Source organism: Mirounga leonina, unplaced genomic scaffold, assembly GCF_011800145.1.
Source record: "Mirounga leonina isolate KUSES-001 unplaced genomic scaffold, KU_Mleo_1.0 Mir_165, whole genome shotgun sequence".
Lineage (NCBI taxonomy): Eukaryota > Metazoa > Chordata > Mammalia > Carnivora > Phocidae > Mirounga > Mirounga leonina.
In genome coordinates, this window is record NW_023270415.1 from 36,081,268 (window position 1) to 36,108,989 (window position 27,722).

General features: G+C 36.1%; 1 protein-coding gene across 1 annotated transcript in view; it reads right to left on the reverse strand.

The window, feature by feature from the left end:
• MMP16 (matrix metallopeptidase 16) overlaps positions 1-27,722 on the reverse strand; it is a 278,540-nt gene that overhangs the window by 71,826 nt on the left and 178,992 nt on the right. The window contains exons 5-6 of the mRNA XM_035011485.1: positions 3,736-3,897; positions 1,562-1,773 (exon numbers count right to left, since the gene is read on the reverse strand). Of these exons, the coding sequence (XP_034867376.1) occupies positions 1,562-1,773; positions 3,736-3,897 (374 nt within the window). The remainder of the gene's footprint in view (positions 1-1,561; positions 1,774-3,735; positions 3,898-27,722) is intronic.

Here is a 27,722-nt window from a genome sequence, read left to right on the forward strand (position 1 = left end):
AACACTCCCAGTGTGCGGAGCAGAATGGCTGGTGAAAATGATTGTTACACTTGAAGATATCAGTCTTTTCTGAGATCGGCCATCTAGTTAGACAGATAGGAAGGATGGAAAGGATGTACCCAGAGTCCATTTCACATCATATTCTCCGATAAGTTTATCACTTTGTTGATATGACTATGATATCAAGCTATAAAGCTGGGATGTTGGAATTTGGCCAAAATGGCGAAAACAAAATCCTTCAAATGTCATTTGGTGTCTTGTAGAATACACAAATGACTGCATTTTGTTTTCATTTCAACTAGTTGCTGCGGACTGAGCCACAATGAGTGGCTATATATAAAGAGAAGGAGAGAAGAGAGAGAGAGAGCTTTTATTTTTTACTCCTTGAATCTAAATTTATTAATCTACTTAAATTGAATGGAAGATATCTAATTAAGCATTGCAGAGCACTTACAGAATTCAAAAATCTATTCATGTGTTTGAACGAAAGCATCGATTTTTCCTGGAAAGTATGATGCTCTTGTGCATATTATATCAAATCCAAATCTTATTTTCCAATAAAGGAAATAGAGTACTTTGTCTATTAAAAATTATATGAAATCTATATTTTTAAAGTGTAGCCTCTGGTAGATAGGAAATTCTGTATAAGTAGGATAATATTTCATTATTTATTGATTCACGTCTACCCAAAAAGAGAGCACATTATTTTCTTTTTAAATGGATGGTATTGCTAAGATGTAGTTATTTTAATACGCTAATGCCAACATAACACTTATATTTTCTCATCAGTCTTTCAGATCAGTTTACAATATTGAGGGAGAAAATATTTTTCACTATTACACTATATTCACCTTTCAACATTAGATTAAACTTACTTTGTAAGTTCATTATGTAACTTACTTTAATACACTGCTTGTTATTGTCTGAGAACCCAATGACATTAAAAGGCACACTTAGCAAAATGTAATATTAGTTTTACTTGTAACCTTCTTAAAAAATAATATAAATCAGGTATATATAAACGCCTGACTAAAGAAAACAACATACACTTTTGTAAAATCAAAATGATGGTTTCATATTAACTCAAATTCCTGCCAGTAGACCCCAAACAAAATGATCACTACTACTTCTAAAAAACAATGCTTTAATTGTCAAGTGAAATCATAGGGATCTCATAAAGATGTGCAAATCAAAGATAGAATAGCTCTAGCGCGCCTGAAGTGGCTAAGCTCCCAAGCAAATCATCCCTATTAGTTCCTATTCATGATTTCAATTATGCTTTTTTATCTGTTTGTAACATGCAGCATTTTCTTACCCTCACATTTCTAGGCATTTTAGCTTCTGCTGACATAAATGCATTCCTCAAATAGAACGTTACAGCAATCTTCTGCTAGACATTTAAGCCCATTTGTGCGTTTATTTTTTAAGATGCTTTTTTGAAACTTCTAACTGTGAGTGGTCTGGGAAGGTAGTGTGAGAATGAATGAGAACTTGTTTTCTAAAGCGACACTGTAGACACTTGATCTACTGTTAAAAAAAAAAAAAAATCACAGCCTCCTACCTTGAAAACAAACATCTCCCGGCGAAGAATAGCTAGAGTGTTAAAGTTCCCATCGCAGATGTTGGGTTTGGCTCCAGGATAGGAAGGTCTGCCAGTGGGAGGCCGAGGAGGTTTGGGCCTGTCATTCTTGCGTGGGTCGGCGGGAGGAATGGAGCGGTGTGGGGGCATTGTCGGTAGAGGTCTTGTCGGTGGAGGAGTCTTGTCAGGTGGACCTTTGAAAATATGAGGAAAGCACTTGGCTCACTTAACACTGGAATAGTGCTGGACAGTCTGCTGCCAAGGACAAGCACTCATGAGGGGAGGGCACAGATTAAGTGAGCTAAGAAGTCTTTAAGATTGTATGTTTTCTGAAAAAACAAACCATCGTACCCAACACACCACTGCCAAGTCTCTCAGAAAGTCCTTATCATGCTAAGTTCTGAATCCAATTCACTGAACTTTCTTTGTTAATTTTTAATGATATTTTTTTACAGCTTCGCCAGAGTCCTTATTGGAAAATCTGCTTTCAAATCTTTTTTGGAAGTAGGTGGTGTATAAATAATACATAAATGAAGATGAATACTGGAACCAGGCATGTAAGCTCCACCGAAGTTAATCCTAGGTTTTGATAGACAATGATTCTATGCAAATAGTTCTAAAGGATAAACATTAACGAATCATTCTATCCTGTGTCTCCAACTGTATTTATAACCTTTTCCTGACTTTCATTATTTTCTTCTAATGACATGTTTTGACAAATTGCCAGATGAGTGTTTGTTTCATTTGAATACTGAATCTGAAACACCTATTGATTAAAACGCCACTAGTAAAATATTAATGTGAAGAAGTATTTCTAAAAAGAGGTTTCTAAATTAAGCCAAAGTCTACACATGTAATTTGGTACAGATGTAAAGCATCATTCCTCAAGGAATTTATGTTTTTAAAAAGAAATACAGAGCTGTTCGCACTTAATATTTAGACACGGAAAGAATATCCTTTTGCAGACCTTCAGTCTAGACTACTAATTCATGAGGTCATGAGAAAGAGCCTTCCCTAACCTCAGTTAACCACTTAGGAGGAATTTCTGATGGCACAAATTAGGCACAGGCTAGCACGTTCGACACATGTGCAACTTAGTTTTGAGTCTGAGACATTTCCCTTTTCTCAGTATCCCCAAAATAAAGAGCAGCACAAAAGCTGACATTTTTTTTTTCTCCAAAACCTATTTTGACCCTGAGAGAATGGTTACCACTGAGATACTGAAATTGAAAAACTAATGAATGCAAAACAACTTAGTGAACTTAAACTATGCTATTTAAAAATGCAAATGACACCTTCTGGATACTGGATATTAACATACAGATAACACACATTTGCCTTTGTATTGTAAAATGAAAGCATCACTTCATTAATTTAGTAACGCATACTCTCTATATGTAAATTATAAATGTCAATTTCTTAACAATTATGTGTGAAATAAATGTCTTTATAAAGGTCAGTGGTTCTGTTGACGGAGTTAGGATTATAGTCTTTCTCCCTTTGTCTTAATTTGTATTCACTGACTGAACCCCATAAATAAAAATGATCTTAGTATATTAGAAATTTATTTTGAATCAGGTGTAAGTAAACTTTGCCATTTGTTAACTTCCACTTCCATGTTTGTTAACTTTCACTTAGTCAATAATTATACGCTTTTGAGGTCTTTTTATTATAGCCATTACACAAGATTATGTTCTGCAACCTCAAAAGGGATTTATCCCGTAACTGTCTAACATCAAGTATCATAAACTGAGGGTCAATTTGTCAGTTTTTACCAAAATCTCAGTATCTTATAAGAAGATCTTATATTTCTCACTGCTTTTATTGGTTATATTCATTTATTATATTTTTTTACCTGAATTTTAAATACTAAAGTTTGTCAGATCTTTGCTGTAACTGCAGGTTTCAATTAAACTCAGTGAGAAAAATTTATCAGTGTGTAGATTTACTATAATCTGTATATTAAGATATCTGGACTACTGCCAACAAAACTTGATTGATATAAGACTTCTGCCAATAGGCCAGACTATTTTTTTTCTTATTTCTCGGTATTTATCTTTCTCATATACTTAGAGCATCCATCTCAAAGAAGAAAACACAGCAGGAATTCTGGACTTCACTGTAGGGTTAACCAAACAGAAACAGTGGTAACCTACCATAAATTTTCTGGATGCCTTGCAAATCATCATTAGGTAGTTTGAAGTTGTCAGTTTCCATGTACTGGTAAAATGGGGCCATGATGGCAGTGGGGTCATTGGAATGCTCCAATCCCAGAGCATGTCCCAGTTCGTGAACTGCTACAAGAAATAAGTCATTTCCTGTGAAAATGAGAAGAAAAGATGCTATTGTAACTAATATCCAAGTACAGAATTGGAAAGGACAATTTGGTGTTATCAAAATTTCACCCAAGAAAAATAGGAGGAGCTCTTTATTTCACTATCAGTGTGATTTTATCATTGGACTTTCTACTGGCAAAATCCAATGTGCTATTTCTGAAAAGGTGGGGGGTGGGAGGTGATGTTAATGTAGTCACAGAAATTTAGAAACTGAATGGGAAGAACAAAGACTAAAAGTTGAAGAAAGAGCAGGAGCATCAGAGATTGCTACTACTGCTGTTGAAATATCCTTCTGATTGGAAAGTACGTGATATACTTTTAAATATCTTTACATCGCACATAATGCTAACAAGCAGTAAAAAATACAGGGCAGATACAATCCCTACTTTGACACAGTGAGTAAACTAAGGCATAAAGGTGAACAAGTCTTGTCAAGAACAGCAAATCTTTGCATTTACAAGAGGTGTGACTAGAACTCAAGGTTATTTTAACTCCTAGATGAAGGCTTTTCTTTAAATTAGCCTAGAATATAGGAATACAGAAGTGTAAAATAAAAGTCATAGGCTAGCAGTTATAACCAGGATTCTAGTCCTAGCTTTGTGAATACAAATTCTAATCAACTCATATGCAATCTGAACAAAATATATTTATTTAGAGTGGCTGTTTCTCACAGAAGAAAAAAAAAATCTCTCCCACCTGTGGTAAACTTGCACCGTGAAGTCTATTTAGTGCAGACTCTCAGGGAAGCTTTGTGTTGTCACAGCCCTGCGGATGACCCCTACATGTTGCCCTGTTCTGGATCATCATAATTAAACTCATGAGCAAAAGAGCCAGTCTTACATGTATATTTGTTAATTCTAAAAATTTAGTTAAACTATGTGAGCATCCAACAGTTTAGACTATTAGACTTCTAAGGGTGTGTTCCTAAGTGGAAAGTTTAAAATGATTGAACATAAAGTGTAAAGTTTTGCATAGATGAATTGCAAATGATTTCAACGGACTTCCTGAGTGTCATTTTTAGGAAAACTCTCTTCCAAACATTTTTATAATGCACTGTGGTAATTCCCTTCAGAGGTTTTTGTTTTGTTTTGTCTTGTTTTTACACAAAAGCTGAGTACATAACATTTTTTTCCTACTCCGGAGTAGTCTGTCATAGAAAAATGGGTGAAACCATGGGGCTGCTTCATCATATGACCTTAGCATACTGAAAATGAGCCATTCGAAATACTTCAGGGGCCTGACTCTCAAAGAATAACTGATTAAATACTGGTGTGAAACAAATTGGAAGGGTTTAAAAGGAAATAGAAGTTAACATTTCCAATCTCAAAGAGCTTATCTTCTCCTCTTATAAAATTACTTAAATGTGCAAATGAAGACACAAAAAGAAAAATAATATAATATGTATTAGCTTTAATTAAAAAATATTAACCAGATTTATTAAAAGTTTGCTAGCTTTGCCCTGGACATTTTGAACATTTTACCTGCATTTTCTCATTTAACTCTTACAATTATCCTTTGAGTCAGTTACTATTATTATGTCCATTTTTATTTTTATTATTTATTTATTTATTTATTTATTTATTTTTAAAGATTTTATTTATTTATTTGAGAGAGAGAGAATGAGAGACAGAGAGCACGAGAGGGAAGAGGGCAGAGGGAGAGGCAGACCCCCTGCCGAGCAGGGAGCCAGATGCGGGACTCGATCCCGGGACTCCAGGATCATGACCTGAGCCGAAGGCAGTCGCTTAACCAACTGAGCCACCCAGGCGCCCTATTATGTCCATTTTTAAAATGAGAAGACAAGACTTGGAGACATTAAATGCAATTTGCAAATTCATGTAGCAAGGTGCAGATGAAATTCAAACTTTTCTGAGTCTGATTAGAGATCATCCTTTGAATTACTGCAGTAAATCACACAACTATAAAAGTATTAGCATGCACAACAGATTAGATAATGTAGCCATGCGAAACATGCCTACTATGAGTTAGGCATTGATCTAGGCTTTCGCAATATAGTAGTGAACAAAACAAACGAACATCCATGTCCTTATGGTACTGGAAAGAATCAAGATAGAAAAGTAAAATATACAGAATGTTACATAGTGATATATGATACGGAGAAATAGTAAGGCAGAGAAAAGATGAAGTCAGAGATGAAAACATGTATGGAATTTTAAATAATAGTAATGGTTTGGGCTTCTAGTCTGACTGTGATGGGGATAATTTTAAGTTTTTGAGTAGAGGAAGGACATAATCCGACTTATATTTCAAACAGGACCACTCTGGTGATTGCTCTCGAGAATCAAGTACAGTGGACAAGGGAAGCAGCATGATTCCATCTCTGAAGTTAGTGCAATAATTCAGGCAAAAATGCTGGTCACCTGGACCAAAGTGGAAGTAATGAGGTAGACAGAAGCATAACATTCTTGATATATTTTGAAAGGAGAATCACAGTGCTCGCTTCAGCAGCACATATACTGAAAGGAGAATCACAGGGTTTCTTAAAGGACAAGATGCAAGATATGAGCAAAGGAAACCATCAAAGACAGCACCACGTTTTCTGGCCCTACACCTAGAAGAATGAAGTTGCCATTCACTGAGATGGAGAAAACCATAGGACGAACATGTTTTTGTTGCTTTTTGTGTTGGTGGCGGTGAGAGGTAGGAAGCAAAACCAAGAGTTCCTTTTTTTGAGTGTTAAGTTCTGAATGCTTTAATTTGCTTAGTGAAACAGGAAGATTCATCAACTGAGAGAATAATAGGAAAATGAGAGAAGAATGTATGAAATATTTGAATAGTTCAGTTGTAAGGAGAGGACTAGGGAAATATCAGATCATTGTCAGGCAGGTAGACAGGCATTCACGATCATGAATTTAAAGTGAGATTGGCTTCATTATGTGCTATGTCTTCCTTCTTCAGCCGTATTTGGTGGTGTGTATGCAGATATCAAAGTGGCAGTATTGATCTCACCAGACTTTTGGTATCTCTAGGTAACTGTGAAAAGCAGAAGGAAAGACAAAGGAGCTGTGGGTATATGTAAGGCAGTAATTTTTGACTTTGCCATGGTATTTGTGTCATGTAGGAAGGAAGGAATAGCATGGGATGAGGAAGGAGGGTAATAAGGTCAATTTAAGATCAACTCTTAAATCCTGAAGTGGTCAAAGGTTTTTGTTTTTATTTGTTTTTGTGTTTTTAGTCATGATATTAGCAGGAGTGAGCTAGAAAAATATTCAGTGATAGTCACAGTAGATATTCAAAATTGTGATTTGTAAGAGCAATGTCAAGGATATACCCATGGAAGTGAGTCTCTGAGTTGGGATGGAATATGAAATTGGAGAGGAGATTCAATATCTAAGAGCTCAGAACACTGGCAAAATTTTCTACATCAACAATAAGATCACCGAGAATTAAAACAAGAATAGTGTTGAGAGTAGGATTGAACCAGGAAATAAGATCATCAAAGAAGGAGGGAAAATGACTTGAGAATTAGTAGATGATTATAGCAAGGAGAGACAGTGGATGGAACAGTTTGACAAAATCACAGTCAAAACTTGAAGTTTTTATGGAGGAGGAAAGGAGAATAATCTTAAAGTACCATTAAAAAGAAATAAGGTGGGAGGTATACCATGACTCCAGCCCTTGCGGTAGAAGGAGAAAACAGAAGGAATGTAAGAGAAAGAGTATAATCAATGGAGAGATCAGTGTTAGTAACAAAAAAGAACCTAAAGGAAATAGTCTCAAAATAAGTTGATTATTAAGGGGATTTTGCTAATGATTGACTTGAAACTTCTCTAAAGTTTCAGAAGTTAGAGAAGGGAAGGAAATGGAGGGACAGACAGCAATGCAGAAGTCCTATGGGAATTAGAGTCCCAGGGGAGAGGGGTGTCTTCTCCTGTGCTTCCTATGGTGATAAATAGGAATGGAGGTAAGGGTCCTAATCAAATTAGACCTCAGATTCCAATATATCAAATATAAGAGATTATTATTACTTGAGTATGTTTAAAGGAATTTAAGAACATGACTTAAGAGAAGACAGGGGATGAAATTAGAGGGGATACAGGGGAAAAAATGTACAGTGGTTGCAAGGACAACTTCCTATAATTGTCTTTGCTTCAATTTTTGTTGCTTTTCCACTGCCTACAAAATAATTTCACATTCCTCATAAAGATAACCAAGACCCTTCATACATAAGTCCTTGTCCTTCCTTTCCAACATTATCTCCGCCGCCCCCCCACCCCTTATTTTCCTCTTTCTGGTCATAGAAGAATGTGCTTGTTCTGACCTTAAGATCTCTGCATTAACTGTCTTCTTTCTGGAATCCCCCTCTGTACCCTGCCCCCATGTTCGAAACACATCAAGCAGACCTGATATGACTGCTCAGATGTTACCTTCTCTATGAAGTCATTTCCCCAAGGGGTGCTGTTCCCGAAGGTTCTCTGCTTTAGGCTCCCACAGACCCTTGCACATCCCCCCATCATAGCAATTGCATTGTATTGTCATCATCTTTTGGTAAGTCTTCCCAATATATTTTGAATTCTTTAAAGACTGAAATTGTGCATCATTTATGTTGTGTTTCCTGTTCAAAAACATTGCCTGGCACATAGTAGATGACTAATCTTTAAGTAAGTTGGACGAATGGATCAGTTTCCAGGGACTGGAGGACTAATTTGAATCTGGGTAGTAAAGAACAGAATGCTATTTTCACTTAAATGTGGCTCAGAACTTTCTTCTTTATTTTCCCTAGCTATACTGAGGTATAACTGAAAAAAAAAATTGTAAGATATTTAAAGTATACATCATGGTGATTTGATATATGTACACATTTTGAAAGGATTCCTCCCCACTGAGTTAATTAACATATACATCACCTCACATATTTAACTTCCTTTTTTTTCTTTCTAGTGGGAACATTTGACTTCTCCTCTCTTATCAAACTTCAATCATCCAAGAATGTTATCAGCTATAATCACCGTGTTATACATTAGATCCTCAGACCTTACTCATCTTACGACTGAAAGTTTATAGCCTTTTACCTACCTCTCCCTATTCTCCCCCCCCGCCAAATCTGTTTTGTGACATCATGCCAAGAATTAGAATGGAAAGAGAATGAGATGAGATAAGAGAAGACTGAGGAGGCTGCTATTCTTACATGGTTCAGACAATGGAACTAAAGTACCCAACACTGTCAGCGACTCATTGCTGAATAAATGTCAGCAAATACTTGTGCTCACAGCTAAAGAAAAGAGGACACGGTCTAGAGGAGATTGCTAGGGAACGCAGAACAGGCCTGATTTTATTAACTATTATGGAGGAGGAATTAAAGTAACTGGAGGGAGCAAGGGATGTGAGGGAATGGTAAAAAAGTCAGGCAGTAGAAAATCAAAAGACAGAAGTTCAGGCTTACTGAAAACAGGAAACCATTCTTTAAGGATGCCCCTTGGAGTGAAAACCGATGAAACATGGCTATTGGGGACCATCTGGGCCCCATGGTCTAGTCACAGGCAGAGTTAAAAAAACAGAAGGAAGGAAGGAGTTATTTATGAAGAGATGCGGGGATTATGAGAGTGTTTGCAGGTATGTAAAACAAGAAGACCTCTAAGGATTGTGTGTCAGAGGATAATCTCAGGGGAGAGCGGGTGGGGAAGAAAAGCTGCTGCAGGCATTTTTAGATGCCACACATCTAACACCAGCTCAAAGTGAACACCTTTGTGAGTTCGAAGCAGAAACACCATTGTTAAGATATACACCTGATGCTGATGAGACGTGGCAACCGCAAGTGACACGGAAAGTGGCAGAAGAACAGGTGTATGTTCTGCCTCTGGCCACACCCACACCCAGAAAATATGGGTAAAGTTTGGCTGGAATGTATTATCAGTGGGCAGAAAGTGGAAGAAATTTTTCACCAGGAGCAGACCTAATGACAAAACAAAGATCTAGCAAGCAGCCAAAGGATCAACAGAAACCAAGGCAGCTGAACCAAGAACAGGAGTTGGCACTTGGGTTTCCCAGGAAGAGCTACAGTGACAACCCTGCACAGCAAGATAGTGCTGATTCAGAAAATACCTTTAGACACTCTTGGCCTTCTTGTGGCAAAACAGATATAATTTCTTAGTCAGAAAGTCCCAATGGAGCCTTACAGGGATTATGTTTTGTTTTTATTCTTCAAAAGGAAAAAAAATCCAACCTTTATACCATTCCTCCTTGTATATCACGTCCTCTTCCCCAGAATAAGGTACCCTGAACCTTGTTCTGGAATAAATATGTAGGAACTCATCCTCTCACTCTCTGGCAGATAAATATTGCTTTTAGTCATGCATCAACCCTGCTAACTTTGTTGAATTATTAAAAGCACTTCAAATCTCTCACAGGAAAAATAGTCTTTGAGTCACAATTTCTTGCTTTTCTTTTTTCTTTCCTTAAAGAGAAAAATACAAAAAACCAACAAGGAAAACAAAGTAGTAACAACAGCAGAAGTTATTTCATTTCATGTATCTGTTCTCTTCAGATCAATCAAATTTTTCCTAAGCACTTCTTCTAAGGGTGGAGTCATTCCTTGTCAAAGGAAGAAGAAAATTAATAGGATCAGGATGTGAACCCATGACCTGTTCAGTACGCCATAGCACTTTTAATCAGAAAAACTGGCCAAGAGCTCCAAGTAATTACCATTCTTCAGTTGATTGGCAATAATATAATTAAACCTTACTTGCAGCTTCACAATAGTTTAAAAGGGTAAGTTGTTAAATAAAGTACCACCCTGTGATTTGAATTCCACTAGGAACAAAAGTTGTTGGCATATGATGAGGTTTAGACAATTAAAATGCACCAGACCTCTTTCCTAATGATGAAAATAATAACTGCTTCTGTAACTTATCATTAATTCACATTATTTGAGATTCTTAATGGTAATATGCCTTGATCTGATCACCACGCAGGCAACAAAGGATAGATCAGCCTCCTGATTCTCAATACAGAAATAGTACTTGCTCCTTTTGTAAGATTTTGAGTTTTGAGTTGGTTGCTTTCAATTGTATCTCTAATCTTCTTTTCCTTTGTATACTCCAATACAATTTCAGAACACTGAACTGTATATTATGAAAGATAATGCATTATTTATAATTTTCTTGTCATAATTATGTCTTTACATTTTATTCCAAGCTGTTTCATCCCTCCATGCATTTTCATATGCTATTCCCTCTGCTGACAACATATCCTGAATGTTAAAAATGACTATATAATATTTCATACATAAAAAGCTGTTATAAATATTTCTTTTTTTTTTTTAAGATTTTATTTATTTATTTGACAGAGAGAGCGAGAGAGCACAAGCAGGGGGAACAGCAGAGGTAGAGGGAGAAGGAGGCTCCCCGCCAAGCAGGGAGCCCGATGCAGGGCTCGATCCCAGGACCCCGAGATCACGACCTGAGCTGAAGGCAGACGCCCAACCATCTGAGCCACCCAGGTGCCCCTGTTATAAATATTTCTAACATTTATAATCCTACCGACCCGAGCAAACACTAGAATATCACCAACACCATTGAATCTCTCTCTGGTTTCTCTCTCATCTTATACCTTTGGCTGTCCCGCTTCCTCCGTGGGTAATCACTAACCTGAGTTTTTCATTTCTCATTACCTTGCTTCTATTTGATATTTTTATCAAATATGTATGTTTAAATACCTCATAGCTTTGTAAAGATGGTATGGTTCTCTACATTGTCTTCTGAAACTCAACATTTTTTTCCTTATATCTTATTGCTTGTCTCTTAGTGAGTCTTGTAAAAATCTCATTAATGCTTTAAAACAAAACTCAAAATGACCTCCTCTGTAAAGCCTTCTCCAGCTCCACAGGTAAATTTGATTCCTCTGTCTCTTTGTATCCTTGGCCTTTTATAAACATAACTGGATCATAACACATACCAAATTGCCCTGACAGCTTCTGATGCATAGATGCTCTAAATACTTACTTGTAAGTTAAATGACTGACAGAACAAATTTAAGCAGATTCATAATTTTAAATGTTTAAACATTTAAACCTAAAATATTTAAATCCATGTGTAGAAGTAACATTCAGAAATCATCATCAAATCTTTGACTAGTATAAATTTCCCCAGGGCCTAATAAATAGAAAAGATGGACCAGACTTCCCATACAGCATGTTTTACCAGTTGAGAAACCACCTCCTGGTATTCACTCCCACTCTGTCAGCTCGCTGTAGCAGAATATGGTAGAACTGATGATATTTGATTTCCAGTGGTAGGTCATAAAATACATCATGATTTCCATCTTGGTGTTCTCTCTCTCTCCCTCTCTCTCTGTCTAATTACTCACTCTGGAAGAGCCAGCTGCCATGTTGTGTAAACAGCCCTATGGAGAAGAACTGAGGCTTCCTGACAACAGTCATGGGAATGAGCTGGAAAGCAAATTCTCCAGTCCATTCAGATAACTGCAGCTCCACCCAATTATTTCACTGCACATTCATGACACACCTTGGACCAAAATCACCCAGCTAAGCTGCTCCTAGATTCCTGACACTCAGAACTGTGTGAGATAATAAATGTTTGTTGTTTGAAGTTGCCAAGTTTTGGGTTGATTTTTTATGCAGCAATAGATTATAGATAATACAGGATGGTTTAACACGCTAACTCTTCTCCATTTGATTACGATTAGGAGATAGGGAAGAAAAACTGAAAAAAAAAAAAAAGAACTAGGTAGAAAAGGAAGCTACTCTGAAGCATCTGAGTACTTCTACAATAATCCCGAGATGAAGATGGGTGTTAAATATTGTTCAGTCCAGCTATATCTCTACAGAAACCAAAAGATTTGGCAGTAACCCTAAGTCTGAGAGAAAGTCTGTGACTGAAAATTTCCAGAGATGGAAATAATCAGCTATTTCCCTGCCTTAACTGTTCTTCCTTCCTTCCTTCCTTTTCCTTCCTTGCTTCCTGCCATCCTTCTTTCCTTTTCTTTTCTTTTTTTAAGGTTTTATTTATTTGAGAGAGAGAGAGAGTGAGCGAGAGAGCACAAGCCGGGGTGGCGGTATGGTGGGGGAAGGGAGAGGCAGAGGGAGAAGCAGACTCCCCGCTGAGCAGGGAGCCCAACGAGGGGCTCGATCCCAGGACTCTGGGATCATGACCTGAGCCAAAGGCAGATGCTCACCCCTCAACCGACCGAGCCACCCAGATGCCCCTCAGATGTTCTTTCAAATGTGTAAAGCCTGATACCCTGGTTGCACCTACACTAACTTCTACTTTCTTTGCACATCCCTGAAGAGAAGGCCACTCCCTTGGTGGCTGGCAAAACCTGTGCTCCCTGCCAGACAGCCAGAAAACTCTGATAGGGTGAAAAAAGAACAAGACTGAAATAGTTTTTATTGAGCACCTATTGTGAATCAGAATTATGTTGTTGAACTTGTCATCGAAACTTCATGACCTGTACTTGCTCCCTGTCCTTTTCCAATCACGCTCTCAAAGGCTGTGGAACTTGCTCGGCCAGGGAGCCCATGCAGGAGAGGGTTGGGCTGTATTTTACATCCTGGCTGCCCAGCTTCAGACAGGAGTGAGGTCACAGCTGTGCTCTGCAAGACAGAAGCTGCCAGAAGCTGATTTGGGGCAGATTTTCTCACGTCTCTCTCTGCCGCTTTTACTCTTCCACCAAGTCCCCAGTTTCTCAAAGGCTTGGATTGGAGCCTTCCTCTTGCCTCCCCGCTGCCCACTGTTCCTGTCCTCAACACTTCCCCTGACTTGGGTGCTCCCCAAGGGCTTCAAACTTCAGGACGACCCCGGGCTCCTCCTCTAACTGCTTCCTCCCAATCAAGTCAGACAGGGTTTGACTAGGAAAACAGTTTATTATTGCAGTCATCACAGATGGGCAAATATAATGCAATGAAGTTACAGTTACAAATGGCACTGATGTGTGTCAGATCAATTATATTGAGTTTTCTTGAATGACAGCTCTCATTTACTCTCACATATGCTTTAAACTGTTTGGTTGTACACAGTACCATTAATGATGCCCTGAGACTAAAAGAAAGCAAATGAGATGCTTTTATAGAGTGTTCTAAAAGCAACAGCAAGAAATGCCAGACGGCCTTTACATGGATTACCTTATCTATGTCTCACCATAGTAGCTAAGTTTTCTGATTCTCACCGTTTTACAGATTAGGAAATGAAGACTCCCACAGACTGTGTGGGGCCAGAGTTACCCAGGAAGTGGCAGGAATCGATTTAAGCCCTCCATACAGTCTTGGACCACAGCCCCAAACTGAGTGTGCTGAGGAAATGGATTTCTCTTTTCCTCCACTCTCAACACCTCCTCAAGGCTTCCGAAGGTGCACCAGAGGGCAGCTGCTGTGTAAGACCTCCTTCCAGGAGTCTGAAGCAGTAGTTACTCCTTCTTTTCTCCCCTGAAGTCATGCTAAACTTAGTATTTTAAAATGTATTTCCTAAAATAAAGCAAAATAAAATAAAATAAAAAAGTAAAATAAAATGTATGTCCTCAGTACAACCCTGGCTGTTCAAAAAGTTTCAGCCGTTTTCAATCGAATTTTTAGTTAAGTCTCAAAGCCTCAAAGTAAAGAAAATATTTGCAAAAGAGAAGGAATTAGTACTACTGCTAACTGAACTTTCATTTTTATAAAATCTTGTTTCAAAACATGTCTTCAGCAACTCAGGAGGGTTTGCTGGGAATGTTACGGAGTTGCCTGTTTGGATGTGGTTAGGTTTAAAGCCAGAGGGCACACTAATAAGGCGGAATTAAACACCGGGTACTTAAATATAAGGGAAACACAGGGCCATCTAGTAGGTCTTCCAAAAATCAATAAAGGTATTTTTAAAGATAGACTACTACCAAACACTTACAATTTTTTAATTTAATTAGCTTAGAATATATCAATATAATTAAAACAACTCAGGTCTATGCTAGCCAGAAAGTGGACACTCAAGGAAATATTTGAATTATCAAAGCCAAAGTACATGTTTTATTCCTTCAAGCTAAATTTGGATATGAAGTCTGTGGTTTGGTGAATCAGACGTGTCTTTATTAAATTCAGAAAAGTCTTGCTAAAAAAAAAAAAATCAAGATTGGATGTGGCTAATTGCACCATGATATTAACAAGAGTTCTTTTTTCCTCTCTCCTATTGAGCCTAGTTAGGAGTATAAGAACATTTTCAGTTATGTCCCATGTAATTCATTCATGTGTGGTTTATCTGTGCTATCCTTTTCCCCTGGGCGGCTCAATTTGAAGGTCAGAATGATTCTGGAGGCCTACTTCCCTCTCTCTGTGCTAGTGCAAAAGAGATCAATTTTAGTGACTGTTTAAACAAAAGTGATCATATAATAAATTGCAATGCCACTTTTCAGCAGCTGATTTGAATTATATGCCCTTTTACTGCATGCGAATGGTAAGTCCTGTTTGCCCAGTCATCATTCTCAGTAGGCCTGGTACAGTAATCCTGGTATTATGTGCTACAGTCTCCAGACCAGCAGCCACTACGTGACATATATTCTTTAAAAAATTACTAATTATCTACTGTGTGCAAGGAACTATTGATAGAATTACTGAACTATTGATAAACAATTCATCCTAGCACGTACTTGATTTTTCTACCGTGTGACAGAAAAAATGAAGTATCAGGGTCTCTAAAGATAAATTGCCCAAATCCTCTGTTCTTAATTAAGAAACTGAGAGTTTAGTTCAGCGATTCTGAGTTCTTTTGGGCTCACAAGCTCCTCAGAGAATCTGAGTAACTATGCAAATCCTCCCAAGAAAAATGAGTGCATTTGCACATTATTGCATGTGATTTTGAAGTTAGTTTTACTCCACTTACATCCTTTAAGGCAAACCAGCTTGAAAATTTTAACTCAGCTACTGTGTGTATAAAATTTAATAAATTACTGATGTCCCTGTGATCAGGTTTCTTTATTTGTAAAGTCAGTCTAACATCACCTACTTACAGGGTTGTTGGTGGGTTAAATACCATCATATATATAGAAAATACTTTGCACATACCCTCCCCAGTGTCTTGTGCAAGACTGTTGAATCTCAGATCTGTACCTCTGAAACAAATAATGCAATATATGTTAAGAAAAAAAGAAGAACAAGAAGAAGGTAGTGGGAGGGGAAGAATGAAGTGGGGGAAATCGGAGGGGTAGACGAACCATGAGAGACGATGGACTCTGAAAAACAAACAGGGTTCTGGAGGGGAGGGGGGTGGGAGGATGGGTTAGCCTGGTGGTGGGTATTGAGGAGGGCATGTTCTGCATGGAGCACTGGGTGTTATGCACAAACAATGAATCATGGAACACTTCATCTAAAACTAATGATGTAATGTATGGGGATTAACATAAGAATAAAAAAAATAAATAAAAAAAAAAGAAAATACTTTGCACAACACCTACAACATAGTTTAGTGCTGAGAGAGTGCTAGTGAGGAATTCCTTCTATTTCTATAATCAATAGACTTTATAAACTTTTGAGTTAGAGACTAAATTCTTCATTTTACATTGGCTTATTCAGTCAGAAACCTAGTAAGTATCAAAACGGGAATTTAAAATATCAGCTCTGACTTCACCAAAACCCATGCACCAACTGGTTAAACACGGTCTTGATACAAATGGGAGTGAGTGACAAGGTTGGAACATACGTTAGGATCAAGTATGGGGGAGTCTGGGATGCTAGCTTTAAGAGTTTGATCATTATGAAGGAGGCAATAGAGTGCTATGAGAAGTTAATATCAAGACAATATTGCTTAGGGTAACCTGGCATCTGTATGCAGGTGTGATTGGAGTGGGATATGGCTGGAAGTTAAGAGAACAGGTAGAAGACTCCTTCAATAGTCAAGATTACTAGAGGATGAAAACCTAAACGTAGATGGTGATGAAGGGAATAGAAAAGAGGAGTCCCTGAAACAGGAAAAGAAAATATCTGGATGCTAGAATGATCAACATAATTCTTTGAGTTATGCTATTTTCTATTATGGAGTTAGAGTTCATCGTAAGCCCTTGAGCAACAAAATCCATGTAAATACTACCTCATGTTTTACTATCATTACTGTTAAAGAGAGAAAAATTGAACCTAGATTCTGATTTTCATTTTCAAAGTATACTAAATGGTTATGATCTTAAAAGCTGTCCATTTAAGACCTTTATATAAGTATTTCACTTACATAACTTATATAAATATGTCCACATAGCACCTTTATATAAATATAAATGTAAATGTTCATATATATAATTGTTTTCATGTAGCATCTGAAATTGGATTTTTGCTGTAATTGTTGTACTGGATGAAGAATAATTAGCAAGAAATGGTAAAAAACAAAAACAAAAACACAAGATTTCATGCAGTTGCTTATAGCAGCATATCTAGACTATAATTCCTATTTGCACTTGGCTTTAAGCATTTATTTACCGACATGAGTTTATCCTATGACAGAGGTGCTTGAAAGGCTTACTGTAACACCACTGCTATTCAGAAGAGCTAATACACAAGGGCTGGGTCACAATAATGAGACAGGTTAGCTCTTTTTGAGTAAGAGCTCTGGGCTTACGATGATGCAAAGAGGCAGAATTGGAAAAGGCAAGGGCTCTAAATAGCATACAGCTGCAAGCTCAAGGTCAGTCCTTTTGTGCATGAGGTGAGAAATGCCTGTTTCCTATCAGCCTATCTACCAAAACCTTCATAAAGCTGGAATCCAATATATCCTTACATATGCGAAGAATAATTTGCAAAATAATACCTACTTGCTTTTTCAGACTAAAGGTTTGGGCACCAAAAACTTTGTGTTTTTTTTGTTTGTTTTCTTTTGTTTTACCTTGGAGAACCTCCTCCTTACACTTACTAAAGCCAATCATGAGTCTATGTCTTCAGAAAAATGTTGGGGAAGTTTGTTTGTTTGTTTGTTTGTTTGTTTTTTAGGATGGGCAAGGAAGAAGCCTAAGGGAGTTGGCATGGGGATGGGGCTCATTTGGGTACCTGGAGAGACCTGGTAGTTACCTGGCTCATTGCCACTTCCTGAAGGAAAGCAAAAATTAAAGAACAGGTTACAATTATCAGCTCTTGAGGTCTAGAACACAGTCCCTCACAGAAGGGGTGTACCAAGGGAATTAGGTAGCAAGAGGAATTAACAGGAAAGGAAGTGAAAGGGTGTTACAGAAAGATTTGAATAGATTGTGTATTGGGTGGGTGTGTATTGCCCTAAGAGTTAAAGCCATACAACATGTTTCTTTGCACCTGGATATGTTTACATGGGTAGAAGGCACTGACTTAATTCAAGTACAACTGCTTGTTTTCTGAGAGATAGGAGCACAGTAAAGAATTACAGAATTTAAAATCTGGGGGGAGGATAAAATGTTAGTTGTTTTCCAAATTTTGCTTTTTCTGGTTCATTTCCACCTGATAATTCATTTTTCTGCTATGACAGACTTAGTCATTTAGGTATGGATAATCTTATTTCAGAGGAAAAAAAAGCAAAAGCAAATATATATAAAAACAATCCTCTATACCCAAATATTTATATAGAGATTTATTAAAAGATTATAAACAAATGTTTTTATAAAACATTTATATATAAATCAAATAACAGCAAGTACAGTAAAGAAGCCATACTAACTTCATGACTCATTCAGAACTCCTGCTTCCTCTTCTTTCCCTAAATGGAGCATTTCCCCAGAAGAACCTGTTTTTGCTCAACAAGATGATTTTTTAAAATATTAATTTTTAAAAGGAACCTTTTCATTTTTTGCTTTTTTTCTAAAGCAGTCTTCCTTTCTTACTCTTGCCAGCCTTTCTTTTTCCACAGAATAATAAATAGTGAAACCAGACCAAAAATGTGCAAAATGTAAAAGTAATTATAAGCTTAACACCTTAACATCATCAAGTATTCTTACAGCAAGCTTTCTATCATATATATATAATGCACATAATATTATATATAATACATACATAAAATATGAATTCTTATATAAAATAATATATATGAAATATATAATATATGAAACATATGAATTTATTTATAACTACTTATAGCTATTGATGCCAATGAGAAAAGGTAAATGTGTTTGACTTTCTGCAATTCTTTTTTTAGAACAGTGATCTGAGCTCACATTTGTGTTCTGAGAGTGATAAAATAAATGCATAATTTTAATTGAGTAATAATTTATCCTTCATGTATAAAGAATTAAAGAATCACAACTTTAATAATTATTTGTGCAATCAACAACAATGAGTATTAAGTGAAATGGCTCATCAAAAATATTTAAATCAAGTAGTGGACTTAAAAATATACACCCATATGGCACATATGAACAAAATCAGAAGATTCATGTTTGGCCTGATGTTCACACAGCAAATTTTGAAGAAAAATATTTCTGGATCTTTCAAAAGGATGTAATGTCACCTAAGTGTCTTCTTATCTATTTATCTTTAAGTTTGCTTTTAGAGAGGTGAAACCAAAATAGAGAATGAAAATGAAAACAAAAATAAAAGGACATTTCTTTTTTTTAATAATAGAAATGCTTTTCCTCTGGCTGTGATTTAGTCAATATATTCTGTAATTGTCTCATTTTAATTATTTCACCATAGGTGTAGCAGAACAGCTTGTTTCATTTTATTTAGTAAACAAATATTTGAAAGGCCAGAGTTTTAGCTTAGCAATTGGGAGAATGGTCTGTTGGCAATGTGCTTATGAATTTCAAATGTTCTGAAGAATTCCACCCCCCCCCCCGCCCCCAGCCCAGGATACATGACTTGGAAGGAAACCATAACCTAAATGTCTTGACGTGTGTGTGTGTTTGTGTGGTGTGTGTTACAAGTAAAGCAATGAGCAAAGCATCTATGTTTCATGAATTTCACAAACTCTACAAAAATAAATTCATAAAACTTCAATGTAGTCTTGGGAATTTCTTCCAGCAGACAGGAAGACTTAAAAATGTATCAGAAATATGGACTTTTAAAAAAAGCTAGGCATGTAAATTCCTGATTTTGAAATTTCTTCTACTACTAATTATCTTTTAATTGCAAAATGCCTAATTAACTGGGAAGTAGTTTCCTGATTTACTAATGGGGAATTAAAATTAACATCCATGGAATAGTCACTAGGGCCCAGAAAGTTAATCCTCACAATACCCCTTTCGGTAGGTACGATAACCCCCAAATAATAGCAGAAGAAACAAAGGTTTGCACTAAATAGCTTAAAAGCCGGTGAGTGGCCCAGGCAAGTTTGTACCCAGGTCTGTTTGAACCTAGAACCTTTTCCCTGTGCTGAATAGGATTCTCAGTTAATTTATCACCCCCGATTCCACCACACACACAAACTTGTCTTAAATAAACTTCATCACAGAAACCAACACAAAAGAAATTAAGGTAACCTTATGACACAAATGAAAGAGAAGAGAAACAATGCTGACACCAAAAAGAATATCATTCCCTTTAATGTCTGTTCATGAACTGTTTCCATGAATTTTAATAAAATACAGTAAGAATTTACTGTCCACTGCATGCCCAACCAGTGATAAATGTCATTCACAAGAGATACAGAAGTCTCTGAGGAACTTAACTATACTCTTCTAGAGAACACCTACCAAGCTATGCCATATGAAGAGGTGTTAATAAAATATCCCTATCATCACATTACTCCATTGCTCGAAATATTAAAATTGTTTCTTGCTATTACAGTGCAATTAAGCATTAAATACTACCCTCCATAATCTGGTCCAGCCTTTCCTATGTAACCCATCTGCCACTGTTTGTTAATGTACAGTTTAATTCTTAACACTCCTCCTTACTCTATTAATTTTCACCTCTCGCACCTTTTTTCATGCTTCCCCCCCCATATAAGTAGTAAAAAGCATTAACTACTTTTCTCTTATTGTTTAAAATTTTAGTATCTGCTTTACTGTGATCAAACAACCTTGGACAGTCAATCCTAAGAAATGAAAACTGAACTACATATGAATGATTCCATTTATTCCATCACATCACTTATTGCTGCAAGGGATATGTCTTCTTCAGAAACAGAATTTCCCTTTGAAACTACCATACCTATTTTCATTACTCCCTCTGGCCTTGTTCTGCTGTTTCCTTAGTTATCCTAACAACAAAGTGATATTTACCAAAAGCTATTTTTTAGCCATGGAGACACAGAAATTTTGTATATTCCATTAAAATTATTAATATATCCTCTGTAAAAAAGTGGAAATTAAATATTTTGTGTATATATATATAGAAGTAAGTTTTAATAATTGAAAAGCCTTGGAAAAAATCCTTAAAATATGATTTTTCAGTTATTCTTTGTAAATAACTTCAATAATGATAACATGGTTTTATTCATTGCTACACAACAAATGAGCAGTTTAAAACAAGTCATTAATTATCTCACAATTCCTGTGGGTCAGGAATTACAGAGTGGTTTAACTGCTCAAGATTTTTCATGAGGCTGCAGGAAAGCTGTTGGCTGGGCTGTCAAATCTTGACTGGTACAACTCTGCTTCAAAGCTGAGTCAAGTAATTGTGGGCATGCCACGGCTCCTGCTAGCTGTTGGATAAAGACATGGTTCTCATCACATTGTCTTTTCATATGTTGCCTAAGTGTCCCCATCATATGCTCTCTGGCTTCCTCTACTGTGACTGATGAGAGGGACAGAAGGAATATCTTAAGACAGAGCCTGCAGTCATTTATAATCTAATCTTGGAAGTGATTTACGATCACTTCCTCCATATTCTATTCATTAGATGTGAATCACATCCAGCTCTCATAGCTGGACAGGGGTAGGGGATTACGCAAGTGTTTAATTGCCAAAAAGTAGATCACTGGCAGCCATCTTGGAGGCTGGCTACTCCAACATCAATAATAACAGTGGATGCTACCATTTTGCTACCATTTTCAGATATTGTGCTAGGTGTCTGCACTCGTTACAGTAACTAAGAAGGGAGGTTTTCCCAACTGCATTTTCCATATGAGGAAATTGGATAGCTAGGATTGTTAAATAAATAATAAGGAATATTACTGGTAACTGGCAGAACCAGAATTCAAATTTCAGGTCTGTTTGTCTTCAAAGTCAGCAATTTCTCTCCCCTTTAACACTGTGCCTTCTTTATTTTCTACAATAACAATGGTAAATGATCTAAATTATTTATGATGAATTTTATTTCACACACTGTTTTGGGAATTCATGTTGCTTAAGCGTAGAGGAAATAAGAATCTTATCAAATTATCCTGCTGTTAACTTTAATAAATTGGTTCTAGGGGAAAATTACAACCTTCAAAATCTGCTACTTTTCAATATAATTCTTAAATAGATATAGAGCGGATCCAACCTGCCAAATTCTGAAATTAAATGTTTATGTTCAGAATTGTTCTCCCAACAAGCATGCAGAAATACAGGGACTTCTTCATCTTTATCTGCACACTAGGAATTTACATGAGCCCTCCTTAGTCAATTGTCCTCTAAACAGTCTGGAGAATCAGGAAGTAAAAGATATAAAGGGACCAGTAGTAGTTAAACTGAACTTTACTGGATGAGTAATGATATTCGTTGATTAACGAAGAATATACTTTCCATTTAGTTCTGCCACGGTAGTCACACTCTCCACATGTTATAATAACGAGCAATCTAGAGTCCTCCCTCTAAATCTTTGGCAAAGAGATTATGCAGATACATTTTCAGATTGGTGACTCTTAAGGTTCAGTAGCCAAATTTTTGGACAAACAAAAGTAGAGCTAGAGATAACGATGTAGAATTAAATGTAACACTTGGAACCTGAATTAACAATGTGACAAATATTATTTAAAAAGTTAATATGAAAATCTCACTACATTTTTCTCTAATTATCATAGTTCCTATTACAACTATCAAATCATCAACTAACATGTTAATTATGTTCACTTTTTGTTATTTTGTATCCTGCTGACCTTCATCTTGTGATAATCATCTTCAAGTCAACTGTGTGAAAAAAAAAGGAAAGAAAGTGGATTGTAATTCATCACCAGCATGCAGATCATTAAGCATAGCTGTCTGTTATATAGAAAATGGAATGCAAAAACAAAGAAAAGTCAGAGCCTTTTTTGAGGATCAAATGCTTAAAAAAGCAAGACCCTCGTGAATAAAAACGTAAAACACCTGTGGAAAAATGGACATATAAGTATATAATTTAAAATTATTTTATAACATATACTTCTTACTTAGCTAATTAGAAAATTCCAACAATATGTTACCAATTCTAACAAAAATACTAACCACATGCAATCACTTTAAAAACTCCAGAGTTTCCTTTGGGCCAATAAGCTATTAAAGACACATAGCTCCTAGATTACCAAAAGCACCTTTTGTTTTCACATTCACACAAAGAGATTTGGGTTTTATTCCTTTATATTTGAATATTCAATATCTAGGAGAGTTTAAATCATCTTAAAGATACTCAAATTTCTCTAAATTATATATGTAGAAAAGATATTCCTAAGAAACACTATTTTCACGCAGTGAAGTGCTTGTGTTTTCCACACATTTCATTTTCTGTCTCTAAGCCAATTTTCTTTTCTTGATAAAGTGGGTCCATGTACACCATAATTTGATAGCAGTCACCTGTTTTATGGTCCTTAGGATTAAGCACTGTCAAAGATTTCTGAAACTCTAAATAATTTTAATCCACATATCTCTTCTACTTTCTTGCGTGTCTTCTCAACACATACCAATTAATTAATAGGTCATACCTTTCTAGAGATAATACTGCTTTTGCCCTAGCAGCTAATTTAATACAAATGGTCTTTGTATCTGCCCTTTGTTATTTTCACCTTTATTCTTTCCTTCCAAATTGCCTGGCTATATATGTGACCTGTTAATCTATTCTTCTGTCCCACCCTATATAACATGTGAATCTATTGCCACTGACATATGTAGGCTTATTGTGATGACTTGTCCTAAAATATCATAAGACTGACAGCTATTTGGTTTGTTATTCTCCAATCTGTTCATTTCTGAAAAAATTATATGAATAGAACTTTCACCAATAAGCTTTTCCATAAAAAAAAAGAGATAACAATAACTCTTTCCTATTTCCATAATGAATCCACTATCTCAAAATCATTCCACTGATTCTTTATGCATTCTCTTCCTTTAAACTATTTGGAGGCTTAGTTATTGATCTGTCTCTTACAAGTCCCTAATCAAAGTTTATTTCAGCCAAACCTAATTCCACTACATGCATTTATTCATTAAGCAAACACTTACCGAGTATTGGATTAAGCACATAGAACTGACTCTCAATTAGCTTAGTCTGATAGGGAGACTTATAAATAAAGAGAAAAATACTAACAGCTAAAATCACAGATATCAATTCATTCAAAAACCATATGCTTAGCATCTAAAGTCTTGCTAGCATAGTGGCACCAGTGACCAATAAGATAAAGTCCCAGTCTCAGTCCCAAAGTGTTAGATACATACGTTAACAAGTAAAGAAAGTCTTACAAGTGTTACAAGTGCTAAGATAAAAGTCTGTATAGACTAGTGTGTATGAAGAGACATGTAATAGTAGCATGTTCAGAAGCAGCACTGTTTTTAGTAGCCCCAAACTAGAATGACTCCACTGCATATCAACAACATGAGATAATTAATCTACGGTGTTATTTATTCAGTAGCATACTGCACAGTAATGAGAATGAATAATATACAAAACCACGGATTAATCTGTTTACTTTAAAAAGTGATTCACAGAATACAATATACAGTTTGATTTCCTTAACGTAGAGTTCAGAAACATGCAAATTAATCTTTGGTGATAGGAATCTGACAACAGTGACATTAGGGATTTAGTGACCAGGAAGGTGTCACAAGAGATGGATTATAGCAATATTCTATTTCTTGATCTGGGGATTGATTACATGAGTTTTTTTTAATTTGTGAAGATCAATTTTGCTGTACGTTTAGGATCTGTGAAATTTTATAATATGTATATTTTACATTAATAAAAGTTTACTAAAAAAAATTAATGTTACCAAACTGAGGGAGACATGGGAATCCACAAACTATGACAGTGCTCTCCACTTTACGCCCAAGTTCCGAGAGTGCTTTATATCTCTACTACTTCACTTCCTCCTTATCTTTCAACTTAAGTCCACCTTCCATCTCTCAGGAATGGTCATCACTTCTTAGTTGCCAAATCCAGATCATTTCTTTCTGGACATCTACTTTTATTTAACATCTCCTTTCTTAAAACTCAGCTCTTTTCAACTTCCCACGAGGCTACTTTATGTTCTACTGTTCCAACTACTCCAAGGTACTCTTCTTCATGATTTCTTCTCTTCTACCCTCTAAATATTAAACACGGATTTTATTTTATTTTAGTTTGTCTTCTTTCTGTACCCTTTCTATGGCTCCTTAGTCGTTACCATGCTTAAACTACTTATACAATAAAGACTTGTAAGAGCAATTAATACTAAGCCACTTTTTCTTCTGAGTTCCTAACCCAAATTTCACTGCATCATAGGAATATCAAATAAATATATTCATAAGTTACCTTATCGTGTCCCCCAGACCTGCTGCAGTTTTAATATTCTCTTTTTTTGTTGGTGTGCACACACCCACACAATAAAAATGCCTATTCATTGGGCCTGCATATACTCAGCTGAAAAAGTGACAAATAGTCTTCTAAAATGGCTGTATCAATTTTCATCTCCTCAGGTGGAAGCTACAATTGTTTCACGTTCCCAGAACAATTGCTATAGTCAATCTTTCTATTAGCCATTCTGCAGGATGACTGGTATCTCATTGTGGTTTTAATTTATATTTCCCAGAAGACTAATGATGTTGAGCAATTTTCATACAGTTAGTCACATATTCCTTATTGCAAAATACTTCTTCGAGCCTTCTGCTTATTTTTATATTGGGTTACCTACTTATTTTTGACGTGGTGGTATTCTTTATACATATCTAGGGCTGTGAAGGGTGAGATTTTGCCCTATTTGGAAGGTAAGAAGTTAGCCTGCCATAATTTCAGGCTGGAAAAAGACATGAGACACCCGGGTCTGAGACAGAGGACAGTACTACTTACGGCTAATCATGCATCATGAGCATCAGTGTATTTTCATTTTACCCCAAGTCCTGTAAGAGTCACATGGATAGGGCTGGATGTATTTCTGCACATTCAATGTGATGTATTAAAGAAGAGAAACTCTGAGATTAGGGAGCCATTTTTTTAAAAAATAATGGGCACTAAGTATGCCTACTCTTTGTTCTAGAGGAAGGTATTATACTTATTACACCGAACCTTAAGTATGACTGCTCTTTGCTCCGGAGGGGTACATTGTCGGCATCTTTCCAGGCTGTCTGCTATACAGACACTGTAAAAAGATACCCCAGGAAAAAATGAGTAGTTAGTACTTGCAAGAAATTCAAGAATCTATAAAGAATTCTATTCCAACATTATATTCTCCATATTGTTCCTTTACATATAGGTATTAGAAATATCTCCTCCAAATAAATAGCTTGTCTTTTCATACTCTTAATGATTTTTTTTTAATGAAAAAGATGGTCCTAATTACAATGAAGTCAATTTATGGCTTTTTAAATATGTTTTGTTAAAAAAATTCCTATACATACTTCTATACATACTTACTTCTATAGATACCTATACATACTTCTGAAGATATATTCCTATGATAGACTTATAAACTTAATAGTTCTACCTTTCACATTAAAATGTATGGTATGAAGTTAGCTGTCAGTGTTCAACTTTTTGCATCCATATAGACATCGAGTCAAATTAGAAATATTTGTCAAAAAGGCCATCTTTTCCTTATTATACTGCTATATAATGACAGTCATTAAACAACGGATTATACATGTGAGGATATGTTCCTGGACTCTATACTGTTTCAGGAATAAAGTCCTCTTACATATCCTTATGCCATTACAGCATTCTGGTTATTATGGTAGCTTTACTAACAGTCTTGATACCCGGTGGTAGAAATCCTCTGTTGGGAATTTTCCTACTTGAGGGCTATTCTTGGACCTTTGCATTACCACCTGCCTGAAATCCTTTAGGATTTATCTACTGTGGATCCGTTACCAACAAGTTAATTTGGATTTTCTTTGAGTGGAAACTTCTTTTGTGTTCATTTTTGAAAGACATTTTTGCAGAAACAGAGTTTTAGGTTAGCTGTTATCTTCTTTAAACATGTTAAATATGTCATTCTTTTATCTTTTGACTTTCATGTTAATGCTGAGAAGTCAGAAGTCAGTGCTATTGTTTTTCTCCTACGGAAATTTGCCTTCCTCCCCTTTTTGACTCTCTAACTGCTTTTAAGATTTTCTCCTGTGATTTTAGTAGTTTTATCATGACGTGTCTTTGAGTAATGTTCTTTGAGCTTAATCTTACTGGGGTTCCAACAATTCTTTAATCTGTGGTGGGATATTTTTTATTTGTTTTGGAAACTTTCCTGCCATTTTCTCTTTAAATATTGCCTTTTTCTGTTTTCTCCCTTTTCAGGATCTGAATTTCCACATGCTAAATCTTTTTCAGTGTGACCTATTTGTATATCTCTGATTTGTTCTCTATTAAAAAATTAGTCTTGATTTCTCTATGTTTCAGCTGGATATTGATCTATTACACATCATCTCTTCTACTATGTCCACTCTTCCATTAAATACATTTATTAAGTTCTTAATTTCAGTTATTTAGTTCAAGTGTTTCTTTTTGACCCTTTGTAATGAATTCCATTTAATACTGCTGAAATCCCTCCCCATCTTCTAATCTATTTCTTAGATATATTCATCCCTGTTATTTTAAAGTCTATGAATGGTAATTCCAATATTTGGAT